This window comes from Notolepis coatsorum (assembly GCF_963971535.1).
Source record: "Notolepis coatsorum genome assembly, chromosome: 5".
Lineage (NCBI taxonomy): Eukaryota > Metazoa > Chordata > Actinopteri > Aulopiformes > Paralepididae > Notolepis > Notolepis coatsorum.
This window is the reverse complement of record NC_140169.1, coordinates 105,472,537-105,498,451: the sequence shown is the minus strand read 5'-3', so window position 1 is coordinate 105,498,451 and position 25,915 is coordinate 105,472,537. Positions and strand designations below refer to the sequence as shown.

At 44.6% G+C, this 25,915-nt stretch overlaps 1 protein-coding gene across 3 annotated transcripts in view; it reads left to right on the top strand.

Moving 5' to 3' along the window:
• Positions 1-25,915, top strand: part of LOC311229173 (transcription initiation factor IIA subunit 1-like) — a 33,129-nt gene that overhangs the window by 643 nt on the left and 6,571 nt on the right. For 2 of the 3 annotated variants that reach the window (XM_084315231.1, XM_084315230.1), the window contains exons 2-7: positions 6,820-6,921; positions 7,908-8,091; positions 9,594-9,661; positions 11,404-11,479; positions 20,241-20,383; positions 22,639-22,737. In XM_084315231.1, the coding sequence (XP_084171357.1) occupies positions 6,820-6,921; positions 7,908-8,091; positions 9,594-9,661; positions 11,404-11,479; positions 20,241-20,383; positions 22,639-22,737 (672 nt within the window). The remainder of the gene's footprint in view (positions 1-6,819; positions 6,922-7,907; positions 8,092-9,593; positions 9,662-11,403; positions 11,480-20,240; positions 20,384-22,638; positions 22,738-25,915) is intronic. The other variant, XM_084315232.1, reaches the window with a different exon arrangement.

Below are 25,915 nucleotides of genomic sequence, written 5' to 3'. Positions count from 1 at the left end.
CTTCACACAGTCGACTCAATGTGACGTTATTAAAATACTCTTGTTTATTATTATGTCCTAGTAGTCAGACTTCCTCTGTAAAGTGGACAGGACAGGGTGCAGTAGTCGGGAGATATAGCCGGCTTTGCTAAAAGAGCGAATGTAATAATGTTACACCAACATTAACAATACAATGACAGCCGATGCAACTGTTACGTTATAAGCACCATCTCATCCTCAGGGAATAATTAAAATGCTTTTTTTGTTGGTTGTTGTTGTCGTCGTTGGTAGAAACTCGTTTGGCAATTCTCGAGAATTGCTCTGTCAGTGTCTCTTTGTCCACCATTCCACGAACAGTTGACTGGATGATGTAAAAAGCCCACTTCTCCGGTCTCCCTCATTCTTCACTACGAATCCGATCTCTCCTTCTTTCCCCACCGATTATTTTTGACCCACACGGGTTCAAACTGAGCTGTGTGTACAGCGCAAACATTAACCATTATTATTATTATTATTATACCACCTCGGTAACAACGAGGCTACCAGGGCGTCCAGCCTGTGCTCCGTCAGTAAAATGGCTGCTCGCCTCGCTCCCCTCTCGTGCTGTGGCCCTGCTCCTCGCCGCGGCGGCAGGTTTTATACAGCCATGTTGCCTCTCTAATATAGACTCGGGCCGGCGGGGGAAGGCGCTACTCCCGGCTACGTCACACACAGGCTCCACATATAAACACCAGCACCCTGCACAACAGTGGAGGAGCAGGCGGTGCGAGGGGAGGCACGGGAGGGGGACACCCACAGCGGGGACAGCGGCTTGTGTCGCTCCTCGCTGTTAGTGAGTCAGGAGTAGGACCGCTTTCTAGTTTACGGTTAAAACGCGGCTGTTAGGCTGGAATCTGATCTATATGTGATTTTGCTGGTACTAGGAAATCGGAAGGGCCAATTTGGCTGTTTTGGTCTTGTGTTAACCCTATGTTGTTGCTCTTGTGTACCCATGCAATTGATTGATTGATTGAAAACTTTATTAACAGATTGCAGAATGGGTACAGTACAGCTCAATACACACAATTGTACTGTATCACAAACAGTACTGTATTTGCAAATCTGGTATGTCATAGATGTAGCAGTACTGTATATCTGTATGTCATATATGTCCTGATGAATTGAAAATGGGGGACCCTGATGTAAACAAGACGAAAGTCTTTCTCTGGTCTGCATCCCCTTAACAATTGTGTGTATTGAGCTGTACTGTATTGTATCCATTCTGCAATCTGTTAATAAAGTTTTCAATCAATCAATCAAAACCAGAGAAAGACTTTCGTCTTGTTTACATCAGGGTCCCCTCCCCCATTTTCAATTCATCAGGACATATGACATACACGACATACAGATAGACAGTACTGCTACATCTATACATTTATGACATACCAGATTTGCAAATACAGTACTGTTTGTGATACAAAAAGAGTCTAGAAAAGAGAGTATACATTTGACGTAGAAACTGTACATTGGAGGAGGGTGGGTGGGGGGAACACTGTACAAGCAAAACTGTACATTGGAATATTGACAACCATACTTCGTCATTTACTGTACATTGGAGGGGGTTGGGTTGGGACATTTACAGGGGCCAGTTTCGAATTGCAGTCTCCCGTAGGTGTTTTTTGAAAGTGGGTAGGGATTCACATTCCTTTACAGCTGTGGGTAGGGTGTTCCACATTGATGTGGCATAATTGCAAAACGTGTTTAGTCCCTTGTTTGAGCCGAATCTGGGTTTAACATGATTTGTGGAGCTCCCTCTGGTGTCGTGGTATTCACTGACCTTTGGGAGGTATTTTGACATGTACATGGGTACCTTAGTGGTGTAGTGTATCTTGTAGACCAGGCCCATTGCAAGCTGCTGTACTCTGTCGTCTACTCTAAGCCATCCTAGGTTGTCAAAGTGGGCAGGGGTGAGGTGGGTTCTAGGAGTCAGGTCAAGCAGTAGTCTGACTAGTTTGTTTTGTGATGTTTGTAATCTTGTTTTTAGCGCCTTTGGTGCTTTGGTAACATGAGGTGCAAGCATAGTTGTAGTACCCTTGAATGAGTGCTCCTGCCAGAGTCTTCAGGGTATTCTTGTTTACCAGAGATGAGATCCGGTACAAGAATCGAGTTCGTTGGTTGACTTTTTTTTATTACATTGGATGCCATTTTGTCACAGGAAAGATTAGCCTCTAGGATGGACGTGTCGTGCGCCCTGGGTTTTGATTGATTGATTGATTGAAAACTTTATTAACAGATTACAGAATGGGTACAATACAGTACAGCTCAATACACACAATTGTTAAGGGGATGCAGACCAGAGAGAGACTTTCGTCTTGTTTACATCAGGGTCCCCCATTTTCAATTCATCATATTTGGGTTGGTTTTAAGCATTGACATAATGTGAAACAATGCTGGTTGTATTGGCAAATAATTATAGTTTGGCTTAAATTAAAGTATCCAAATACGGCGAGTCGGCATTGAAGTCGGCATGTTTTGTTTACGAGGGTTTGTTGCTCACATTTTAGGCAACGTATGTCTGACTTTACCCATAGGGCTAGGTTAGATGACTGGGATGTGGGTGAATCACATGTTTATATTAGGGATGCCCCGATCACGTTTTTTGCCACCGATACCGATCGTCGTGAGCCATATCGGCCGATATCGATCCGATACCAATCGTTTTTGATTAAAAGAAATTAAAATGTATTTTATATCATTTTTTTTTCTTTTTTTATAAAATATATATATTATATAATTAGACTTGTACTTGTATTATCTGCGAGACATCGCCACCACGCAACAAGCTCCACTGTCTGTATGTACTCTAGTAGCCTCCAGCTACGGCCAGGATTCTCCGGAGCTGCAGCTGGACCTATACTCGAGTAGCCTCGAGCTACGGCCAGGATTCTCCGGCGCTGCACCTGGACCCTATTGGTATAACGTTACTTAACTGTGCTCAGCAAGCCCTCAGCTCGAATACGCATCGAATCAGTGTTATAAGACATTGATATCAGGAGCTATCTGTAGCTACTGCTACCCGGATATATAACGTTAATACAACGCCGCAGTGAATTATTTAGTTCAATGGGACATTTCGTTTTGAACAGTGAACTAACGTGAGCTAACAGCTAACAGCTAACAGGTATCATACACGTCTCTACTATACTTGCTGGAGCGTTTGTTGATGTCAGGAGCTATCGGTAGCTGGCCGGCTAGAATACCGTTCGGTTAGACAATGCCTCATCATGTATTAAACTAAAAGTGAATAGTTGACTGGGTCATTTTGTAACGGTAGCTAAGCTAACGTTAGCTCAGGGAGACGCCGTCCTCCCGTGTCCCGTCTCACTAGACTAGACCCGTGTTTACATGCATGCGGGAGCGGCTGGAGGGATGAGCCGACGCCGCACCACCCGGTGTCTGAGACAGAACTCAGCGACAGCGAGTGAGACCGTTTTGACGATCGGCGAAAATAAAGCATTATCACCGATCGCATATTTATACTGATTATCGGCCGATAACGATCGGTGGCCGATCGATCGGGGCATCCCTAGTTTATATCATGGTCACAACGATCCTATAAGCATTACACAGCAATTGATGGTAATAATGGAATAAAGCAGTTTGTGAAGTACAGCATTGATTTACAGCTGTGATATGATTTAAGTACATATATATAGGTTGATGCAACGTATATGCAAATAGTTTCTTTTTTTTTAGGAAATAAATCTGTTGACCTGTGGTGATGGGCACTGACCGAAGTTCATACATATTTTTGACCACTGCCAATACTGCATGAAATGGACAGTTCCCCATATCGGTGTAACATGAACAGATGTTTTTAAAGTTAAAACTTAGCCTGGTGATGTCCATCTTTCTGGAATCATCATATTGTATTGTAGCCAATGTCCCATTGTTTAAATGCATCTTTTGTTTAGCCAAGTGATGGGGGAGAGGGAGGGCTACTGCTGAGATTTAATAAAATACGTATTCATCTGCCTAATGGTGATAGAGGTTTATTGTAAGACCATCCTCTTATAGTGTCAACGCAATATCCACTCAGGTTACCTGTGTATTGTAAGGCTTTAGCCATTTTCTTGGATGAGAAAAGCAAATTAAAGACAGTATTTGACTTTCACTTTTCAGAAATCTGTAATAACTGAATGACAACTGACAAGCAAGTTGAAGCAACTCACTCTGCACAATGGTGCTTGGTGCACTATCTTGTCATAACATAATATACCATTTGGTGGACTCTTTCACCCAACACACCGCACAAGAGTGCATACATTTTAGTGTGGGTGGTGCTAGTAGGAATTGAACCCCTAACCCTGACAGTGTTGGTGTCATGCTCTACCCTTTGTGCCTCCCAGGACCCCATGATTGAGAACACGCTACACATAAGCTCAACCCACGCGGCTCTGAAATCACACCGTATTTGGCTGCAGAGTCAGGCTATATGTTCTTGGCCAGTAGGAAATTGAGCCAGATGTCAGGGATAGGGATGCACCGATATGAAAATTTGCCACCGATACCTATTGTTCAACTAACACAATCGGCCGATACCGATATTTGTGGCAAAAATGAATGAATGAAACCACTGTGAAACCACTGTATATTTGTATGTCTCTAAATGTTTTGATGAATTGAAAATGGAGGACCCTTATGTAAAAAAGCCGAAAGTCTTTTTCTGGTCTTCATCCTCCAGTCCACTTGAGCTGTACTGTATTGTACCCATTCTGCAATCTGCCAATAAAATTCTCAATCAATCAATCAATCAGACAAATGCATAGAAAAGCTCCCACCATAACCATATAACAAACAATTATATTATTGTTTATGAAAATGTTTTAGCCCTATGCTTGACTATTATTTTAGCCATGGCAACAAATAAAATAATAATAAAATGAATAAATAAAATATTAAATAAATAAATAGGCTACACGTCTCTCTTTTTGTGTTACAAATTGTGCTCACCGATATGAACATAGGCCTCTTTACTTACTTAAAAAAAGGAAACATCAAGAAATATGTTTATGGTATTAATTCCACCATCTCTCTCTATGACTGCTCTCAACCAAAACAATGCAACGGAACAATTTTGATTGACAGTCGATTCTGCCAATTACGTCACACCGCTTGCACCCGCCTCCTGCTGTTCTTACCACCAATCGGCAAGCGCATATTTGTTTTTTACTTCCGCTATGTCCGCCATTGATTTTGACGAGAGCTAACAACAAAGCTACTAACGTTAGCTCCCCGCGGCCGAAGAGTAGATTACCAGCGCTCCGCAGGATGACTAAATGAGGCATAATGATTTTACTGCAACAAATGTTATAATAAAAGCCTTTCCATACATCTGTCTGATTGAAAACTTTATTAACAGACCGCAGAATGGGCACAACTCAGCACGGGCTGAGATATGAATGAGCAATGCTTGCTATCTATCTAGGTCGTCCTCGGACGTTGTTATGGTCCGGTAAATGCGCTGATGCTATTGAACGTGTAACTATATAACGTTAATGCCACAAAACGAATGCCTTTGTTAATCATAAGTAGTAACTTTGATGCAGTAGCGTGTGTGTGTGGGGGCGGCGTTGTGCCTGCAGGTCGCTTGACTGAAACTTTTTTCAAAGTTTTAACGTGTGGGCCAGATTGACGCGACACAAATTGATAGTTATTTATCGGCTACTGCCATTGGCACATTTGAGCTTATCGGCCGATGGCAGTCAACAAGGCACTTATCGGCCGATACCAGACCGATATATCGGTGCACCCCTAGTCAGGGATGATACCAGTTTTACAATAAGTGCTTAACCCTTTCACTACCACACTACAGGTTAACCCTTTTTTCACTACCTACCACACTACAGACAGTAATGAAAGGGTTAACCTTCTGTAGTGTGGTAGTGAAAGGGTTACCCTTCTCTAGTGTCGCAGTGAAAGGGTTAACCCTTTGGTAGAGTGGGAGTGAAAGGTTTAATGTGGAAGTATAGCATGAGCAAAGCATTGGGAGTCAACACTGATATTACAACCAGGAATGTAGAATAATTATTATTATTTTTTTTTTTTTATCCACTTTTTCTCCCATTTTCTATATTTTCCTCCCATCCCAATTTCGTATCGTCCAATTCAACCCTCCCTCCCCTGTGTCACGAACGCTGTTTCATGCCTCCCACAAGCCGGCTGCAATGTGGACTAAGTCATACATAGCACAAGTCCCCTCCGGTACTTGAGGTAACAGCAGTCGCATCTTTTCACCTGCGCAGCTCGATCTCTCAGTGGCGAGGAGTAACGCGTGGGAGGCTCACGCTGCCCCCGACACTTCCTGATTCTACTGCGCAGGCGCACCAACCGACCTGTAGGAGTCGCTGTCCACAACGCCCGATCCCCACCCATCAGTTTCCCACCCCCTAATACGGCCAATGTGTATTAGTACGGACGACCAGCTAAACTGAAAGCAATGTGGAGCGCTGGGATCGAACAGGCGATCCCAGCGTCTCCGCATTCGTGGCGAGTGCCTTGCCCACTACGCCACGTAGCCGCCCTTAGAATAATTATTTCTTTAGAGATTAAGATATCCATTAATTTCTAATATACGTTTTTTTTTTGTCTATTGTCCTGATCAGATCTCATTCCCGTAGTAGCCTACAGTGTTTCTTAACGGCATTAGGACCAAACTGGGCCACAGATATGTTCCTTTAGTTTGCGTCCCAGAGATGGACCAAACCTCTCAAATTCAAGTCACTGGCTGAAAAGAATGTGAAGAAAAACTTCTTTACTTCAAACAACTAACCTCATTGTGTCTTCTGGATGTTCTCCTAGCCTAAGCTGTATAAGTCTGTGATTGACGATGTGATCAACGAGGTGCGGGAGCTCTTCCTGGATGAGGGAGTCGATGAGCAGGTGTTGATGGAGCTGAAAACGGTAACGCCTGCTTCCGTTTCTGTTTGTTCTGTAGTGGTCTGTAGTGTGTCTAATAAGATAAGCTATTCCTTTATTGATCCCCTTGGGGAAATTCAGGCATCATAGCAGCATGGGGGAGGTACAGGTACATGGTAATAGTAGAAGACGTGATACAGGTCATAAAGTTATAGTACAGTAGAAAAGTAAAAATAGGCTGTGTAAACAATATAATTAACTCTTGAGTATGCCCATATGAGCAAGTAGGCAGTGTAATTAAATCAAGTTGCAGATGAGGGTCTGTGTGCCCTCTTATATTTGCATTACAATAAATATAGTTACAATAGACACTATAATCTAAATATATACTATGAGTAAGTAAGTACAGTATACACAGCTGCAGTATGCATAAGGTATGTATGGCGTGATGATATACTTTATACGTTGTCTGTTTAGGTAGTCTCTTTAGGTAGTCCGTTTAGGTGGGAGTCAGACACTCAGTGATAGGAGTTCCTAGTAGTTGAATGTCTGGCAGCGGTCCCTGCCCACTGTTGTGGAGCCTGATAGCTCATCGTAGAAGGGGTGGGAGGGATTCTCCAGGATAGCAGCCAGCTTCCTGGCTTCAATCAATTTCAGGATAGCACCCAGCTTCTTTCTCATAATGTGTATGTGCAACAAGAGAGAGGGCATCGTTTTGCCTAAAATATACTTATTTTTATATATATATTATTCAACCTTTTTATTAACCAAGCAGGTGTAATGAACTGAGCTGTGTTGCTCTCTGTGGGTATAAGTGAGGACATCACTTGCCAAAACTAAACCAAAATTAGAGCAACCATGTCGTTATTTTTAAATGTTCAAGGAACACATTCTTGCGAACTGAGCTGAAAGGGTTTTGTTCCTTTTGCTTCTATGCTTCCCCCATGCCGGTAATTCACCCTGGGTTTTTGTGTAGGTGCGATGAAGTGGCATATGTGCGCCACATGACCGTAGAAGTGTCTCTCTTGCAGCTGTGGGAGAACAAGCTGATGCAGTCCAAGGCAGTGGAGGGCTTCCACACGGAGGAGCAGGCCGCCCTGCAGGCCGCCCAGCAGCTGCAGCAGCAGGCCCTGCAGGCTCAGCAGGTGCAGCAGGTCCAGCACATCACCCAGCCAGCGCAGGCCCAGCAGGTCCTCCTCCCGCCGCAACAGCAAGGTGCCTCGGGGTGGGAGTGGGTGTGCTGAATCCTCCTGGCCAGCTAGGGGCTGGCATACACGTACACACTAGTGATGCCTTCCAGCAGTCTGCTCAGTGTTCTCCATTATCCCGTACACGTGGGTAGTAGAACGTGTGTTCAGATCACGATGGGGATTGTTTTCCCTTGTCGACTAGTGCAGGGGTTCCCAAACTTTTCAGGCCGTGACCCCCAAATAACGGTGTCAGAGAGCCGCCACCCCCACTATTATAGGAGGTAAAAAAAAATGTAATTATAACTTTAACTTTAACTTTCATTTTTTTTTTTTTTTTTTAATGGAAATGTATGGTTGAAACATGCAAACGTTCAAAAACGCACACACACTAATACGCATTGGAGGCTTTTAACCAGGGCCGGACTGGGGAAATCATTCAGGCCAGGAAATATAGTGCAAAATATAGCCCCAGTCAGGCCACTTTTTAAGCGGGGGGTCTGGGGGTACAAATACTTCATTGCCTGCATTCTGGTGCAGGCATTTTTTTTTATTTGTACCCTTTAAATGCCAGTGTTTGTGATGGCATCACAAATTATTGTTAAAAAACAGGCTAGCATATGTATGATTAGCAACAACACTGATTTTGATGGATTTTCAGTTTTTTTGTAATGTCAGATTGAAAAAAAATAAAATACAATCTTTTATTCAACTTCAGCCCTGATCATAACACCACATATTCATTTTATAATTCTAACCCTTTAAATGCCAGTGTGTGTGATGGCATATATTTGCAATATATCAAATGCAAAGTAGATTTTTCTGGGGGGGATTATTACAGGCTAGCATGTGTCAATGATTAGCAACAACAGTTTTTTAAGGGTCCCGCCTCCACCAATCACATGGGGCTCCCTTTGTGTGTGAGAGTAAGAGAGAGAGAGAAAGAGATAGTTCTCCAACTTGTGTGAGTTGCAGTGATCTCCTGGTTGTTCCCCACCTAGGTTATCTAACTATTGCGCTGCTGCCCCCCCCTGGGGGTCGTGACCCCCACTTTGAGAACCCCTGGACTAGTGGACCTATCTTTCTTGACACTCAAATCGGAACTGTCGCGAGGGATCACAGCTGTGATTGAAGGATCAAGAGAATAGGGCGGGGCTTGAGATAGGTCAATTGTTATCTGGTGATGTCTAGTATTTAATGATGTATCTCTAGGAGCTGCTAGCACCCCCCCCCCCCCCAACACACACCACCAAACATGGACCATGCAAATTATTTCTATCAATCAATCAACACCAACCACTAGCTGTGGTTATGCAACACCACTCAGGGTTGTGCCCATTCTGTCAATATCATATTGTCCTGTCAGCATTTCATAGGCTTTGTTATCCTTTTCAACTGCTAAATGTTAGAAAAAGCAAACCTCTTGCCACCCATTCACTGTCGATTGCTACGTTTGACCTTTGTTTGAGTGCTAAATGTGTACATTCTATTTCATATCATTATATGAGCATGTTTTTCATCTCCTCACAGCTCCCCAGCAGCAAGTCATTGTTCAGCAGGACCCCAAGATTCTGCAGCATATGAGTGCAACGGGGATGGTGAGTTAACACATAACCTGTGTACACACACGCACGTGCGCGCAGAGCCTTGGGTTCCTCTGCAGCCCCTAAGTGTGACTGGGACACGTCTAGCTGGAGGACAGATGGAAGAAGGGAGGGAGGGGAAGTGGAGTTGAAAGTACAGGGGAGGGAGGACATTCAACAAGTCGTTCTGTGGATCTGATTGTAAAGTAGATTAAAAAGTGGGAATCAACAGAGACGTTGTGATTAGATTACAGTTAGAAGGGCTACAATTGGATTATCAAACGATTCTCAATGGATCATGGGTTGTGAATTAATCCCAATCGTTACATTACAATTATAATTTTTAGACTCACTCATACAGTTACTTACTCACAGTTAGCCGCTCTGCCCCTAGTGGCAGCTCACAGGAAATGTGATTTGTGCAAAGCACTTCGCATCATGTTTTGTACATCAGTTAACTGCATAATTCCATTATTGTTACACTTGATGGTTAAAACTGAGTCAATAGAGTTACTAACTGTTAGGGGGTTTAAATTGGCATCCATTCACCGCTTCATTCTTTAACAGTTTCCTTTTCAAGAGAATGCAATTGTAGCGTAAAACTGTGTTCAATCTACACTTATGCTCAAGCTATGCCCTGGGGAACCACTTTCAAAAGCCTCACCAGCTTTCCTGCCACCTGTGTGCACAATTGGAAAACAAAGCAGCACTTCTCATCAAGGCAAAGCTTCCTTCATCGGTATTTTTTGCAAATCATATTTTTAAACAATTGACCGCAACCAGATCTGAACAGGTTTTTGACGTGTATATAAAACTGCTTCTACTTTAGCTTCTTTTGAAAGGTTGACCTGTTAGTATTGGGCTGTGCTTAACCCTGCAGCTCCCATTGACAGCAATGCAGTTCAGAAGTCTATACAATTCCAATTATAAAAGCCATCAAGAGTCTTTGTGGTGTGAGTGAATGTTCTGGTGTGAGTGAATGTTCTGGTGTGTGAATGTTCTGGTGTCAGTGAATGTTCTGGTGTGTGAATGTTCTGGTGTCAGTGAATGTTCTGGTGTGTGAATGTTCTGGTGTCAGTGAATGTTCTGGTGTGTGAATGTTCTGGTGTCAGTGAATGTTCTGGTGTGTGAATGTTCTGGTGTCAGTGAATGTTCTGGTGTGAGTGAATGTTCTGGTGTGAGTGAATGTTCTGGTGTGAGTAAATGTTCTGGTGTGTGAATGTTCTGGTGCCAGTGAATGTTCTGGTGTGTGTGAATGTTCTGGTGTGAGTGAATGTTCTGGTGTGAGTGAATGTTCATTTCAGATATTGATTGAAAAAGTGTGTTTTTAGTCGACGGCGAAAGATTGGTCGGGTTTCGACTGTCCTAACTGGTGGTAAGTTCATTCCACCATTGTTTTATTAATTTTTTTGGCGAAGAATAGGCGGCTTCTCTTTGATGACCCTCCCAGAGCTCGGATAGGAGTGGGTCTGAGGCGGCCAGAGGATGTAGAGTGTAGGGGTCTTGAGGGTGTGTAGTTAGAGACCATTGACTGGAGGTAGGCGGGAGCAGTTCCCTTCGCGATATTATGCCAGGTTGAGGACCTTGAAGCGGATTTGTGCGGCGATATGGGGATATTGCACATTATGTATACGAGGTAACCTGCTAAATAGGGTTGGAAACCTCTGGGCTACAGCACAAGAACAGGCACTTGTATGGGATATACGTTTGAGAAATGTGTGACGTGTTGTGTGTGTGTTTCTCCCTCCATCCTGTAGAGTGCAGCAGCCACCGCAGCAACCCTGGCTTTACCTACAGGAGTCACCCCACTGCAGCAGATCATCACCAGCCAAGGTAACACACACACACACACACACACGCACACGCACAGTCGCACACGCACACACACACACACGCACACACACCGTAGCTCAGTTATTGATTGTGCAATGTAGCAGAAAAGTATTTCAGGGCAAATCGACTGGAAAAGGGCTCCAAGACAAATCAGATAAGACTCCTTTGAGACTGTCAGGGCTAAATCAGACAATAAATGGAAACGGAGCCTGCCTATTCAGAGCTCCAGCAGACCTTCAGTACTTGGATTTCGACTCCTGACTTTGTCAGGTTAAACTCCTAGTTTGACCTGAAAAGCGTATTTGTCCAAAACATTTGTCAGTATTTAATGTGCACCAGAGCAGCGGCGTGTGTAGGGTCTGTATTAGAGATGTTAACAATTAATCAGAGATCGATTGACATTTACTCGATCTACTATCAAACAATGATATGTTACAATGTTGTCCGTCTCTTATTACATTGTAGCCGTCAGTAGAATGGTGTATTTTCAAAGCATGTTTCAATGAACAGATAGAGAGCGCAATATAACTATGATGAGGACTAAGGAGGCAACTACCTCTGTGTCTGGAAAATGTGCCATATCCCATCCTGAGGCACAACCACCTCGCGCATTGAGAAGAGCTAAACCAATGTGAAGGGAGTTGCTCCCGCAGCTAGCTAACGTTACTGCTGCTCGCAAGGTTGCATTGAAAACAGACAGCTGGACTGCCCTGACGACCGAAAGCTATGTTACAGTCACTTGCCACTACATCACGAGGACTGGCGAGTCACCACTGCAGTGTTGCTAACTAGAAGTTTACCGGGTTGGCATATGGCAGACCACCTTGCGTTACAGTTAAAAGAAGCCATTCCCCATCCCTGGATACAAATCCGACTGACTGGTGGAAAGTCAATTGGATTGATTCCCCAGGCTGGCAAAGCTGACACGTCAGTACCTCTGTATACCCGCGGCATCGCTACCATCCGAGCAAGTGTTTTTGGACTGGCTGCATGCGCTCCCGTCTGACACCCGACCATCGGAATAGGGACCATGTGAGTCAGTCTGAGACGGGCTATATTTATGTTCTATGTAGTCTATCTTGTTGCAAAATAATAATAGCCTCATTAAAAATACTATTGTTGCTTCGTTAGTACAGTTGGTTGTTTTCAGCGGTTTATGCGCCTATAATTTAAGTGGATTTTGTTTTTATTTATTTATTAAGTTAATATAAAACCGTGTTTAGAAATGTTTTGAGTTTGTTAAATACATACATTTATTTTTTGTTTCTTTTGGTAGCCATTATGCAGCTTGCTCGCTTAAAGTCGACACAAATGGGTTTCAATGTCTAGGCCTCTGCATTTCTATGTTTCCTATGCCATGCAATGTTGTGAGAATGCAATACTGTATGTCGCTGCTGTGTAAATAAATACACCTTTTGATTGAGGAAACAAATACATTTGTTATTGTTTGGTAAATTGGGTATTTTTTTGTTACAATTAATCGATTAATTGATCGTTAACGTTATCAATGATCGAGTAAGGAGCGTGCTAACAATTTGCAACCCTAGTCTGTATTAAAGTCCTTGAGGTATCGTTCTTTCGATTTGAGTGTGTAAGAGTAGGGCTGTGACGTAAGGCTGTCCCCGAAGCCTGTTTTTGGGATTCAAACTTCGTCAGGGTTTTTCGAACCTTCGTTTCTAATTTTTAAAAAATGCAAAAAAAGAAAAAATGCTAAATATTTTTTTTCTTTACTTTTACATTATCCTCAAACTAAATCCTCAATTTGAATAGTGATTAATCTGAATAAATGAGTTTTTTATTTATTAAATCAACTTTCTTTAATGAATATAACTCATCAATTTTTTTTAATACTATAATATTAGTGTAGCCTAATTTCTATCTGCAACTGTGAAGAAAAACCCCATTGGTTTAAACAGAATGAATAGACGCATAAAAAGAATATATTAAAAAATATATATACCGGTGTATATATATTTTTTTATTAAACATTTTAAATTTGAATGTTGATTTAGAATTCGAATGCCAACGTAACGAACGAAGGTTCGAACGTTCGAACGTTTGGGCTCAGCCCTACTGTGACGGCATGGGTTTATTCTTACCGCGGTGAAAAAGTAACGTTTCCCTGTGGTTAGGCGGCCAAGCCAAGCCCCCCCCCCACCCCCTCTCGAAAAAACAAATACACGCATACAGTGGTGTATGGTGAGGTCAGCGGTCAGGGAGGCACTGCTTGTTATTAAAGCCAGATTTACTCGTGATAAACCTTGTTGATAACAAAATCATTTGGACTACATTTCTACCTCCAATGCAGCTTGTACTCAAACCAAGCTCTGATAACGACGAACAGCACATTGCTGCACCCACTTGCACCTGCAATAACAAACACTTCACCAAAGCAATATTAATTTAACTCAAACCCCAACATCATTTCAGTAACATGAAAAATAAAGCGTGCTTGAGTAATTAATTGCGTTAGAAAGACTGCCAATCCCCAGCTATTCCCTGGGTATGATGTTACCAGGTTACACAGAGACCAACTATGCTTTGCAAACTTGGTGCCGCGAAACTATAGCAGATAATTTTTTATAAGGTTTGTCCTCGTGGGGCAAACAGCACAGCTGCTGCACATAAGTAATTATAAGGTATAAGCAAATATTCTCTACCTGTTGTTGTTAAGATATTCAGTTTCGGTTAAATTCAGTTATTATTTTTGGAATCATTAAAATCAAAGGGTATTGCAAAAAAAATATTATAGTAATAAAAATTATTATAATATATATTTTTTGACTCTGACATGAAAATCGAATGTGGAGACTGGCACGACTATTGGAACATTCTAACTAATCCCTAACAAACACACACACACACACACACACACACACACACACACACACACACACACACACACACACACACTAGCTCAACACACACACACACACACTAGCTCAACACACACACACAAGTTAAACTGACATTACATTAGAGATAAGTCAACTCACCATGCTAGAGAATCCTCAATCGTACCAGGACATGTCAGTGCTAATACTGAAGAAGCGCGGAGAATATGCCGAAGCCAAGAGAATAATGAAGGAGGAAAATGTCAAGTTCCAGACACCGTATCCTGCGAGGATGAGGGTCTTCTACGAGGACGGCACCCGCCTATACCAGAACGCAGCGGAGGCGACGAAGGATATGGCAAGACGTGGATATCAGATCACCGTGGTGAACCCTCCTGCCGACCCAGATCGAGAGGCGATGCAGCGGCTGCCTACCTGGCAGACGGTGGAGAGGCGGCGGGGCTCGGGAGGTGACATACAGCCGACGGAGACTGGAGGTCCCGCACAGAAGGACAGCGACCGTCACGGGTACCGGGAGAAACTTCAGGGATTCAGACGGTGACTTTCGGAGACGAACATTTAAGATAACAGACAAGACGCACATAAATACAGATAAGTCTCAGGAGCATCGTCATAGAATAACGGACATTACAAAGCGGGAAAAATAGATTGCACTAAAGGACATGTCAGTGCAGCGTTGTCATGCGATAATATGCAAGAAAGTTCAGGTTTGCAAAAGTTACAAAGCTCATTGCAAGTAACATTTACTTGTGAGCACCATGGGGTCCCATGGTGCTTAGGAGTGACTTTGCCTCTGTATGCGGTTATCGTCACAGCCCTAGCCAAGAGTGTCGTCCACTTGATTCCTGTTTTCCTCTCCTCTGTGTGACCTGTCCTTGGTCAGACACTACCGGTGCAAAGCAGTATTAGCCACAACACTGCTTACTGGCTGGAATATGTTGCCTGGCAACAAAACTTTGCTCCAGAAGGTGAAAACAGAATCACTGGAAGCAGATTCTTACATTTTTGTTTTGTTTTAGGTGTCTGAATTTGCCCTCTTTCCAGAGTATGTTGTAGTGAGGTTCCTATGGTCATCAAGTGATGTGACGGTAATCTTGGATCAGTATTTCAGCCATCTAATTATGTACACTGTCCCTTAGGGCTGACCTTCGAATTTTATTTTGGAATTCGAAGCTTCGGGGCAGAGATTCGATTTTAATTCGAAGCTTTGAGATAAAATCTTTTAATAAATTATAAATTTATTATTATTTTTTTTTTTAATGTTGTGGGACTTGTACAGCACTTTGTTCAACTTTGTCAGTTCTGTAAAGTTTAAACCTTTTTAAATCTTAGACAAACAAAACACTTTGCTTTCATGAAATATTGTAAGCCGTCATTTGAGGCTTTATAAAAGCAGCACAATGAACACCAATCTGTCAGTGCAGAGTCCGACCTCATCTTAAATAACAAACAGCATTGCTTGTTGTAGTTAACAAAGAGAGGAAGAGTTGATTTTGCAACAAAAAAATTTAAATAAAATTTTAACTCATTCCGGGCCAACCACAAGTATAGTCGGGTTAACTCGCCATCGCTTCCGTGCCAATCACGAGTATAGTCGGGTTTTAATCGTTATTTCTTTTATTAGCGATATCCATTCATTTTCATCCATCCAACCTGATGTTATCGTTGGGAATGGGTCTGAGCTCGCAAAAGGGCAAATACCGCCGCCTAGCGTCTCCCGGATGGTATTGCACATCATTGGATTGGATTGGCTGGGACTGCATCAAAAAAATAAGTCCGGTCCAGGTTTTACTTCTCGGCCATGCAGCTGGATACTATTGCATTGAGTCCCCCCACTGGGAGCATCGTGGATCATTGTGTTTTGGACTATTAACGTTGGATCAATGGACGCGATCGATATTTGGAATGGCGATCAGCAATTGGATTAATCTTTTTGCATGACATCAGATGTGAGGTAAGGCCTTTATGTTACGAATCTTGGGGTAATCAGATGTTCCTATCACCGCCATCGGAGCGTGTGTGTGTGTGAGGTTCGCGCCGACCAAAGTACGTAGAAGCGATTTTTCAGACCCTGCTTCTCTTCGTACATGAGGACACTATCGATAATCTAGCGTTTATTTGAAAATGATTCATATTTCAGCCAAAAAATGACAACGTGTTTTGTGTATTCCACTAAAGGGCTATTATCGTGTATTTCTCTGGAATTACTAGAAATCTCAAACTATACTCTATTCAAAACGGTATAAAACGGAAATGTACCGATGAAAAAACTAAAGGTTATCCTATAACCTAGTTATATGAATACTGGCTGAGCGTCTCGCTCTTCGCCATTATGAGATATCTCTTATCTCCTAGCACCTAATGTGCTCACGAACAAACAAATGCACTCACATGCACGTGACCAGGCCACGCCCAAGGGGCGGGTCCTACTATATGACGCCAGACATGGTCACACTCTACCTTCCTCAGAAAGATTTCCAGGGGTAGAGCGGGGCGTCCAATGATCGAAGGGTTGGTGGTTCGAATCCCGCTCAAGCCCATGTCCATCCCATTGCCGTTGTGTCCTTGGGCAAGACACTTAACCTACTTGCCTCGTATGAATGTGTATGCATGTGAATGAATGTTAGTGGTGGTCGGAGGGGCCGTAGGCGTTGATTATTCGCCATGCTTCCGTGAGTCTGCCTCAGGGCAGCTCTGGCTGCAATTGTAGCTTACCACCACCGGTATGACTGTGTATGAACGAATAATGGACTCTGTGAAGCGCTCTGAGTCAGAGCAACAGTCAGTCAGAGAAGAGCGCTATATAAATCCAATCCATTATTATTATTAAGGGACCTCAGGGCGCTAAGAGCGAGACGCTCAGCCAGTATTCATATAACTAGCTTATAGGATAACCTTTCGTTATATTATCATACTGGCCAATTGCGTCTCGCTCTTCGCCATTATTAGATATGGGGCAGAGCAGACGCGTGGCCCCCTGAGGGCCCGTAAGCCCCAACCAGGGAGGAGGGGAGTCCCGTCCACCCGCCCGTCCTAACGAAGGGGGGGGAGGCAGTCAACTCGCTACACCCTGAAAAAGGAAGCGAAGGAATTTCCTGTGAGGAGGGAAGATCGGGATGTGAAAGTACGCATCCTTCAGGTCTATGGAGGTGAACCAGTCTCCCACTCTGACGGAGCTTATCAGGTGTTTGACGGTCAATATCCTAAACCGCCTCGCCACAATCAGCCGATTGAACGCAGACAGATCTAGAATAGGTCTGACACCTCCTGATTTCTTGGGCACCAGAAAATACCGGGAGTAAACGCCACGCATCGCGTCCTCCTTTGGGACCACGACGATGGCTTGCTTCGCTAACAGAGATTGGATATCGTCGGCCAGAGCTGTCACTGCTGCTGACCCTGACAACAGGGTCTGTACCAAACCTGAAAACGGAGGGTGGGGTTGTGCAAACTGCAACACAAGTCCCCGCCTCAGCGTTCTCTCCATCCACCTCGACATACGGCACTGATGTAGCCATATGGGATGATAGTCCCAAAGCGCACCCGCCGCCACTTGGCGCTGGTCCGCCAGGATAGGCGGCCCGGTCCCACCCGCTGTGCGTTGCCAACCCTGCCAACCGTGCGAGCAGGGCGTCTTGTGGAGCTGGGATATCGCACCCTGACACTACCAACGAGGCAATCGCACCCGAGGGGGGACCCCGACAGAAAGGGCCGGTTTGATAAGGGGGAAGCTGACATCACACTGGGTGACAAAGGTTCCCCCACTGAACATCTCCCCGGCATGGACCGCTGAGGATCTGTTCTGCAGCTGGACATGCAAGGCGTGTGGTCCCCACACTGCCCGATAGGGTGGGTTCCTACACACCGTAGCCCTGCAGTGATATTACTACCACCCAAATCACTCACGCCTGACTAACCACCGCCGGTCTTCCGGCCGTGGGAGGCACTAACGTGATTCCCAAGCCTGGCGAGGGCGGGGCAGGGGGAACTCACGCTGCGACCCCCTGGGCCTCGAGTTCCCCCCCTGACAACCTTTGTCGTTGACAGACACAACACCAGGCTCACCAAACAGACACAAAGTGTGGCGTGGGAGCAGCTTGACAGCACAGCATTCTCACGGACAGACCCAGGCCTAGCCAGCAACTGGGTGTCAGCCCCTGTCCCAATGAGAAGCGAAACGTGGGGCCGCTTGCGCCTCGTTGAAGGCATGCGGCCCGCAGCCAAAGGGGACAAATCATAGCCCGTATCCCCTGCTGGGGGGGGGGGGTTGGCGTGACCGGAGAGCGAGCTAGACACAGCTAGACGGCGCCGTTTTTTTAGGGCGTGCTCATCTAATGTAGCCGATCCCTCGGCCGCCAAGGCTGTCGGCCTTGCGATCACCTGTTTTCTTTGTGTCCAGGGTACCTCAGGCGGGGGAAACATGGCCGCTGGTCGGGGGCCTCGCCACAGTCGCTGGCGAGGCCGCGCCCTCACCTCTGGCTGCGTGGTGCGAGGCGGTATGGGGCCTAGGTCAAATACCGCCCGCGCTCCTGCGGAAAGACCAAAGAGTCCCTCTGCAGAGAGGGGAGCCCTGAGGAGGAGAAGCCTTTTCTCCTCCTCAAAGGAAGACTGCTCCAACCAAAGATGTCTGTGAACAAGCGTTGATAGCATCCTGGTCCTCCCTGCGGTTATAGCTTGCGACTGAGTTAAAAGCTGTATAACTCCAAAAACACGCGCAATGTTTTCAACGTCGGCTGGCCCTAAGGCCCCACTACCTGACACCATTGTGGACAGAAAAGCAGTCAACTGAGCAATGACACTGGTCGCCGCTAAATTCCGTCCTGCGGCGGTATAAACTTCATCAGCCCATACAGCCACCTGCCGGGCCGACTCGCCCTCTGGCGTCGGCTTCCGGGTGGGACACCGTTCAACCATGCCAGGGCAAAGGACCGATGCTACCTGGCCCTCAAGCCACGGCACACCTGCCTTGCGCCCTGTTGTCAGCCCATCCACCCGTATAAAGGGTAAATAAGCCTCAGCAAAACCCCCCACATTAGACACCGATTGACCTTCAGCAATGAAACGGTTAAGAGGAGGGAAGAGTGGCGACAGCCCACGGCGGGGAACAAAGGAACAGTGTCCCAGCATCGTAGCATTAGCATTAGCCGCGCGCTCCAGGATAGCTGGGAAAACATTCAATTCAGAGTCATGATGACCATGTTTACCCAAATATCCTGCCCCTCGCGCCAATACATAACTCTGCTGTCTCACGAGACAACAAGCAGTATCACTCATGCTAGTATCAATGCCTGTTAGCGCAGGCCCTACCTGTGCACGACGTAGCTCGACTGCTAACCGTCGCGCGACGTCCCTCAATCCGCTGTCACGAGATCTGCGTTTCATAACAGCTAGTTCACGGAGTGCACTGCTACTACCGTGTTGGAAACAAAAAAGAGGAAGGTAGAGTGTGACCATGTCCGGCGTCTTATAGTAGGATGCGGGGGCATGGCCTGGTCACGTGCATGTGAGTGCATTTGTTTGTTCGTGAGCACATTAGGTGCTAGGAGATAAGAGATATCTCATAATGGCGAAGAGCGAGACGCGATTGGCCAGTATGATAATATAACAATCCGTTTCGTAGATGTTGACTGGAAGCAACTCATTGACGATCACTGTTATTTAGATCTATTGCTATTATATTTGATATGTTTTATGCACTCGCAAATAAGTCCTATTCTCCATTGGATATAGCGTTGGCACGGAAGGGCCATCAGCAGAGGGCGCTGTTGGCCCGGAATGAGTTCATATATTCGAATTTTATTTTCATATTCGAATCCCATGCCCATCGAACGAAGCTTCGAAGTATTTAAGACAGCCCTACTGTCCCTGATCCTCCACCTCTTCCTGCTCTCTCCTCTCTGTCTCAGGCCAGATCCTGCAGGTGGTTCAGGCGCCCAATGGAACCCAGTACATCATCCAGCAGCCGCAGCGGGTACTGCTCCAGCAGCAGATGCAGCCCGGCGGCGTGCAGGCGCCGGTTATACAGCAGGTACGACCCACCTTCACACAGGTAGGTCGACCCAGAATCAAGACCCAGCACAGCTGGTTTCGAGTGGGGCTTTGACAAGGGGGTGTGGACAAAGTCAGGCTTCAGTAAGCTTAACATACGTAGCAAGAGTCGGGGGTTAGACTATTCTGCATCCTTTTTTGAAAGAATCAATCCAACCTTTTAATGAAAATAATCTATTAACCCTTTTCAATTTTGAGTGTGTAATTGCTACGGATGCAGGCTAGATCGCTGATAACCTGACTTTTTTCATAGGGCCCTGTGGTGGAAGTAGCATGTAGAGCCATTGGTGTGGTATAAGGGCATAAAAGCATTATAACTACCTTTATTTCAACCAAAAATGCTTAAACAATGTTAGTGATGGAAGGGAACTCATTTTGTGCAAAATGGGAAGCTTACCAATGTTCATGCTCGGCAGAATTATTACAATAGCCGATAATACATTTTCCCAATTATAAATCCCTATACGGGTGGACCTGCCGAGAAACTAAAGTGACGTCAGACTACACCTCCCTATTGCGCTCTAAATGGCTCTTGTGCGCGCCTGAGCCCGTTTATAATGGTGCTACTGTTGGGTCGTTGGGTTGGTCAGACTCTTTAACTATGGCTTCAGTGGATAACCCTGATCACCTGCATTTAAGTGATATTTTAATTACAGATACCCCAGTAATGACATTACAATTTAATTAAATACAATGAGTCGTGCGTTCCTCCCAGCCACCAGCAACAACATTTATCAGCCAAATGCGCATCACATGTACATTGACTGAGTGGAATCCATTTCTATTTGTTTATTGATGGAGCTTTGACAGCTACATGGGTGGTACAGTCTATTGCTCGATCCATCTCCAATATCACACTGGACCGTGCCGGTGGCCAAAGATCCCAGGGTGGAGAGGACTTGTATGTGCACAGGGATGGAATTTGTGCGTTTTGTTCCACACTCCAATTTGTGTCCCAAATTGCAGTACAAATCAAGGAGAATGTGTCTCGGGTAGCGGACTCTACTTAATATTATGTTCTCACGGCAAATAGACTCTGAAAACAGCTCCCTCGCGGAGCGCACCCGTGAGAGGTATTCCGATAACGCTAGATAAACCATGCTGCATTCATTCGGAAAGACCTATTCCAAATGCTATTTATAGGGTGTGACAATAATTACACTTGTGTCTCTATTTTACAATTAACTATAATTAATTATGAGTCATACCGAACACATCGGTGTTGAAACTAATGCATGGAAGCTTATTCCGTCTGTTGCCGTTGTCCTATTCTACCGCTTGGTGCCATGTACGCACGGTCGGAGCTGTGCGTAGATATACGCACAATCTCAAGCACACGTTCATATTGATAAATCCCACACTTTGCTTAGAAATGATCGTAGGCACGGTTTACACACATATCTGTGCGTACGCAGCATTGATAAATGAGGGCCCTGGCATATCCCACAGTGCAACATGCACACGCACGCATTTCCTGGCATGGGCAAATGTTCTGAGATGACACTTTAGCCTGTGTGGCGTCAAAGTCTGCTTAATACACACAACCCTTTGTAGGCCCTTGTAGGATGAGGGACGTTCTGTTAGTTAGATTACCATGTGGTCCTGCCTACCAATGACCAGGACTATCCTGTGGGAGATTAATGGCTGAGCTCTCAGGAAGCCTCTTAAGAGCCAACATTTTTGGAGATTTGCTTATTTGCCGCCTTCCCCAGAGTTGGACAAGATTGATGGATACAAATTTCCTCTCTGTACGTTCAGTAGAGGGAGAGATCCGGCTGCACGCTAGCCTTACTTAGCACAATGACTGGAGGCGGGAAGCGGCTAGGCTGGCTCTGCCAACATTGAGAGAAATACTCCATAACCGTCTTATTTAAGAGTTGTTTGTGTATTTACCATGTGTAGAAATAACAATGTAAAAATTTGACTTAATTTTCTAAGCAGATGCATGGTTGGAGCTATTTTCTTGATGATGATGATGATGATGATGATGATGATGATGATGATAACGATGATAACATGTTTAAGTTATACTTTATTAATCCCTGCAGTGAAATCATTCCTCTGCATTTGAGCCATCCTAACCACTTCTGAGTAGTGGGCAGGCACCAACTCCTGTTCTAATGATGCCATTTCCTTTGCCAATGTCTATAGAATGTTTAGAATGCCTAAGGTACCAAGTTAGGTACTCGGTTAGAATAAATAGCCAGTTGTTTAAAAGGTTAACTAACCTTTTGCGTTAACTCTGAATTCATCCAGGTCCTGGCTCCTCTCCAGGGAGGCCTCCCCCAGCAGACAGGGGTCATCATCCAGCCTCAGCAGATTGTACTGTCCTCTGGGAACAAGGGCAACGCACAGGTCAGTATAGGTCCAGGGCAACACACAGGTCAGTATAGGTCCATGGCAACACACAGGTCAGTATAGGTCCAGGGCAACACACAGGTCAGTATAGGTCCAGGGCAACACACAGGTCAGTATAGGTCCAGGGCAACACACAGGTCAGTATAGGTCCAGGGCAACACACAGGTCAGTATAGGTCCAGGGCAACACACAGGTCAGTATAGGTCCAGGGCAACGCACAGGTCAGTATTGGTCCAGGGCAACGCACAGGTCAGTATAGGTCCAGGGCAACACACAGGTCAGTATAGGTCCAGGGCAACGCACAGGTCAGTATAGGTCCAGGGCAACGCACAGGTCAGTATAGGTCCAGGGCAACACACAGGTCAGTATAGGTCCAGGGCAACGCACAGGTCAGTATAGGTCCAGGGCAACACACAGGTCAGTATAGGTCCAGGGCAACGCACAGGTCAGTATAGGTCCAGGGCAACACACAGGTCAGTATAGGTCCAGGGCAACACACAGGTCAGTATAGGTCCAGGGCAACACACAGGTCAGTATAGGTCCAGGGCAACACACAGGTCAGTATAGGTCCAGGGCAACACACAGGTCAGTATAGGTCCAGGGCAACGCACAGGTCAGTATAGGTCCAGGGCAACGCACAGGTCAGTATAGGTCCAGGGCAACACACAGGTCAGCACTCAATATACATCTATCCCATGAATTGAACTCTTGCACTGAAGAACCATGTAAGTCTGTTTATAATTTTGACGGCCCATGTATTTGCAGATGTAAAATAAATCCAAATCACTTGGGAGTGTGAATGTGATATAAATATCACCATAAAGTACTCGGCCTATATTGTCTTTAACTACGAATGAACACAACAGTCTAACTTACCATCTTTAGATAATAAAGTTAGAAAAACATTGTTCCTTTTGAAAACGTTAAACAGAGTATGGTTCTTCATCTGAGGCACTCGATTAATAGGCTACAGTGTTGAAGTTGCAACACAACATATCCGTGACATACTGCATAAATGTTTGTGTATCTGTAGAATAGTTTTTTGAATAGTAATTTGATGGCGGATGCACATACCAGTGCCTGTGCATATTGATTTACGATGGCTTGTTCTCTATTCCCTTCTTGGTCCCGACGTTCACCCTCAGTGGAATGTCTGTTCCCTTGTGTCTAGGGCAGGGGTTCTCAAACTTTTTTATACCACAACCCCATTTGATTTTATGTATCTTAATGTGTATTTAATGTACAATTAATGTATCGCGTAATTTCAACGTGGAAGTAAGGAATATCAAAATAAAAGCACACGTTGTTGAACTTGATCATGCATATTTATTAGAAAATGAAATTACAGCACTGTTATCAATTAAATTAATTCATATTATCAACAACAGCAACGGAATTGTTTCTGTATACACATTTATAAAACGAGGCATATTTAGCCAAAATATGTTGCCAGAACATGAAAAGAAAATGCGTTCACGTGCGCTTTGGCGGAGATCCGCTGGTACTCTGAAAATCCGGCCTCACAGAGGTATGTTGACGATCACAAGCTTTCTCAGCGCAGCATTACACAACACTGGGTACTCGTTCCGGACTGATATCCAGAACTTTGCGAGGGCCTCAGTGTCCAGTGAACTTGACTTTTAGTAGCTCGTCATACGAAAGACGAATTACCCCAATATGTGTATTGGAATACTGTGTGTCGGCCTCCGTTGATGAAGGGGCGAGACATGGCAAATACACACATTTCTTTTTTTTTGTCAATGCGCTGACACCTACCCACGACCCCACTTTGGGTCTCGACCCGTAGTTTGAGAACCGCTGGTCTAGGGATGTAACAATAGACTTATTTTCACATTTGATACGAAATTCTATTTTGAGGTCACTATTTGATTTTAAATTATTCATGCATTCAAATACAGAGCTCTAATTCTATATTTACATGTGTGTGTATATATATATGGTTCGGTAAAATAACAAAAATCCCAAATGCATAAGGCCAAGTTTCTTTAAATTTATTTTTAACAGACGGTAGTGCAAGTTATACTTAGTTCCACTTAGTGTCGTATAGTCCCCCCTGAGAGAGTTGGTACAGCCTGGCCCTGTACTGTATCCAGCTGTAAACACTACTATCCCTGCTCAACCGACCTAGTGATAAAGGCAGCAGCCCACTATGTGTTTCACAAGGTCCATGGTAGTTGATGTTCATTTTGTTATTCCGTTCCTAGTGCAGTGCGCATCTGTCGCCACAAGATGGTACTAAATGATCATAATCAATGTCTGCAAGTGCACCCAGGTCTGGAGGTGAAGGGTCGAGGTCGATCTACATACATATAGATGGATAGATAGATAGATAGATAGATAGATAGATAGATAGATAGATACTGTTCCCCTAGGGGAAATTCATTCATCCCCTAGGGGAAATTCAGGGTAGCTCACACAATAGACATATACAGACAATGACAGTTTCTCAGTCGCTCACAATTATGTCTGCATCATGAATAAAATAAAAAATGACATGATAAAAATTCAAGTACATCATATCTACCTGTAATAATAATAAAAACGTGTATATAAAAAACAGGTGTATAAAAACAGGTGTGGGGAATAGGAAACCAACAGCCACAAGTCATATACACGACGGATAAAGATGGCAACAATCATCGGTCTGTTATTCTTATTATGCTACATGCAACAAGATGCAAAACTGCAAAGTTGATTCTAAACAGAGTCATGCAAGCAAACGCAGCATTTTGGAACTATTAGCGTTATGTCGTCCGTGACGGCAAGTTGACTTAAGCTGAAATAATGAGTGGAATAGCCAATGCTTTTTCAATCAGCAAGAAGAATAACAAAAAAAAATTGGATTTATTTATATTACCAACTTTCTTGGCAAGGATTGGATGGAATATGCGTCACGGTCAGGTAGAAGTCTACTACATTAGGTAAGACACAAAGTTTTGTTTTGACAATTAGTAATACGGAACTTTGAAAACGGTGCCGTTCGGGTCTGTGTCTCCCGGGGGCCAACTGGGTTCAGGCTGACATATCTGAGTTCTGCGGCTTCGGGATTGGCTTTCTCCCAACATGATCTTTGTATGGCTGCACGTGCCGAACAGTGGCGTCCGTACTGTAGACGTCGCAGGGCGAACACACGTACAGATACACCCCTACACAC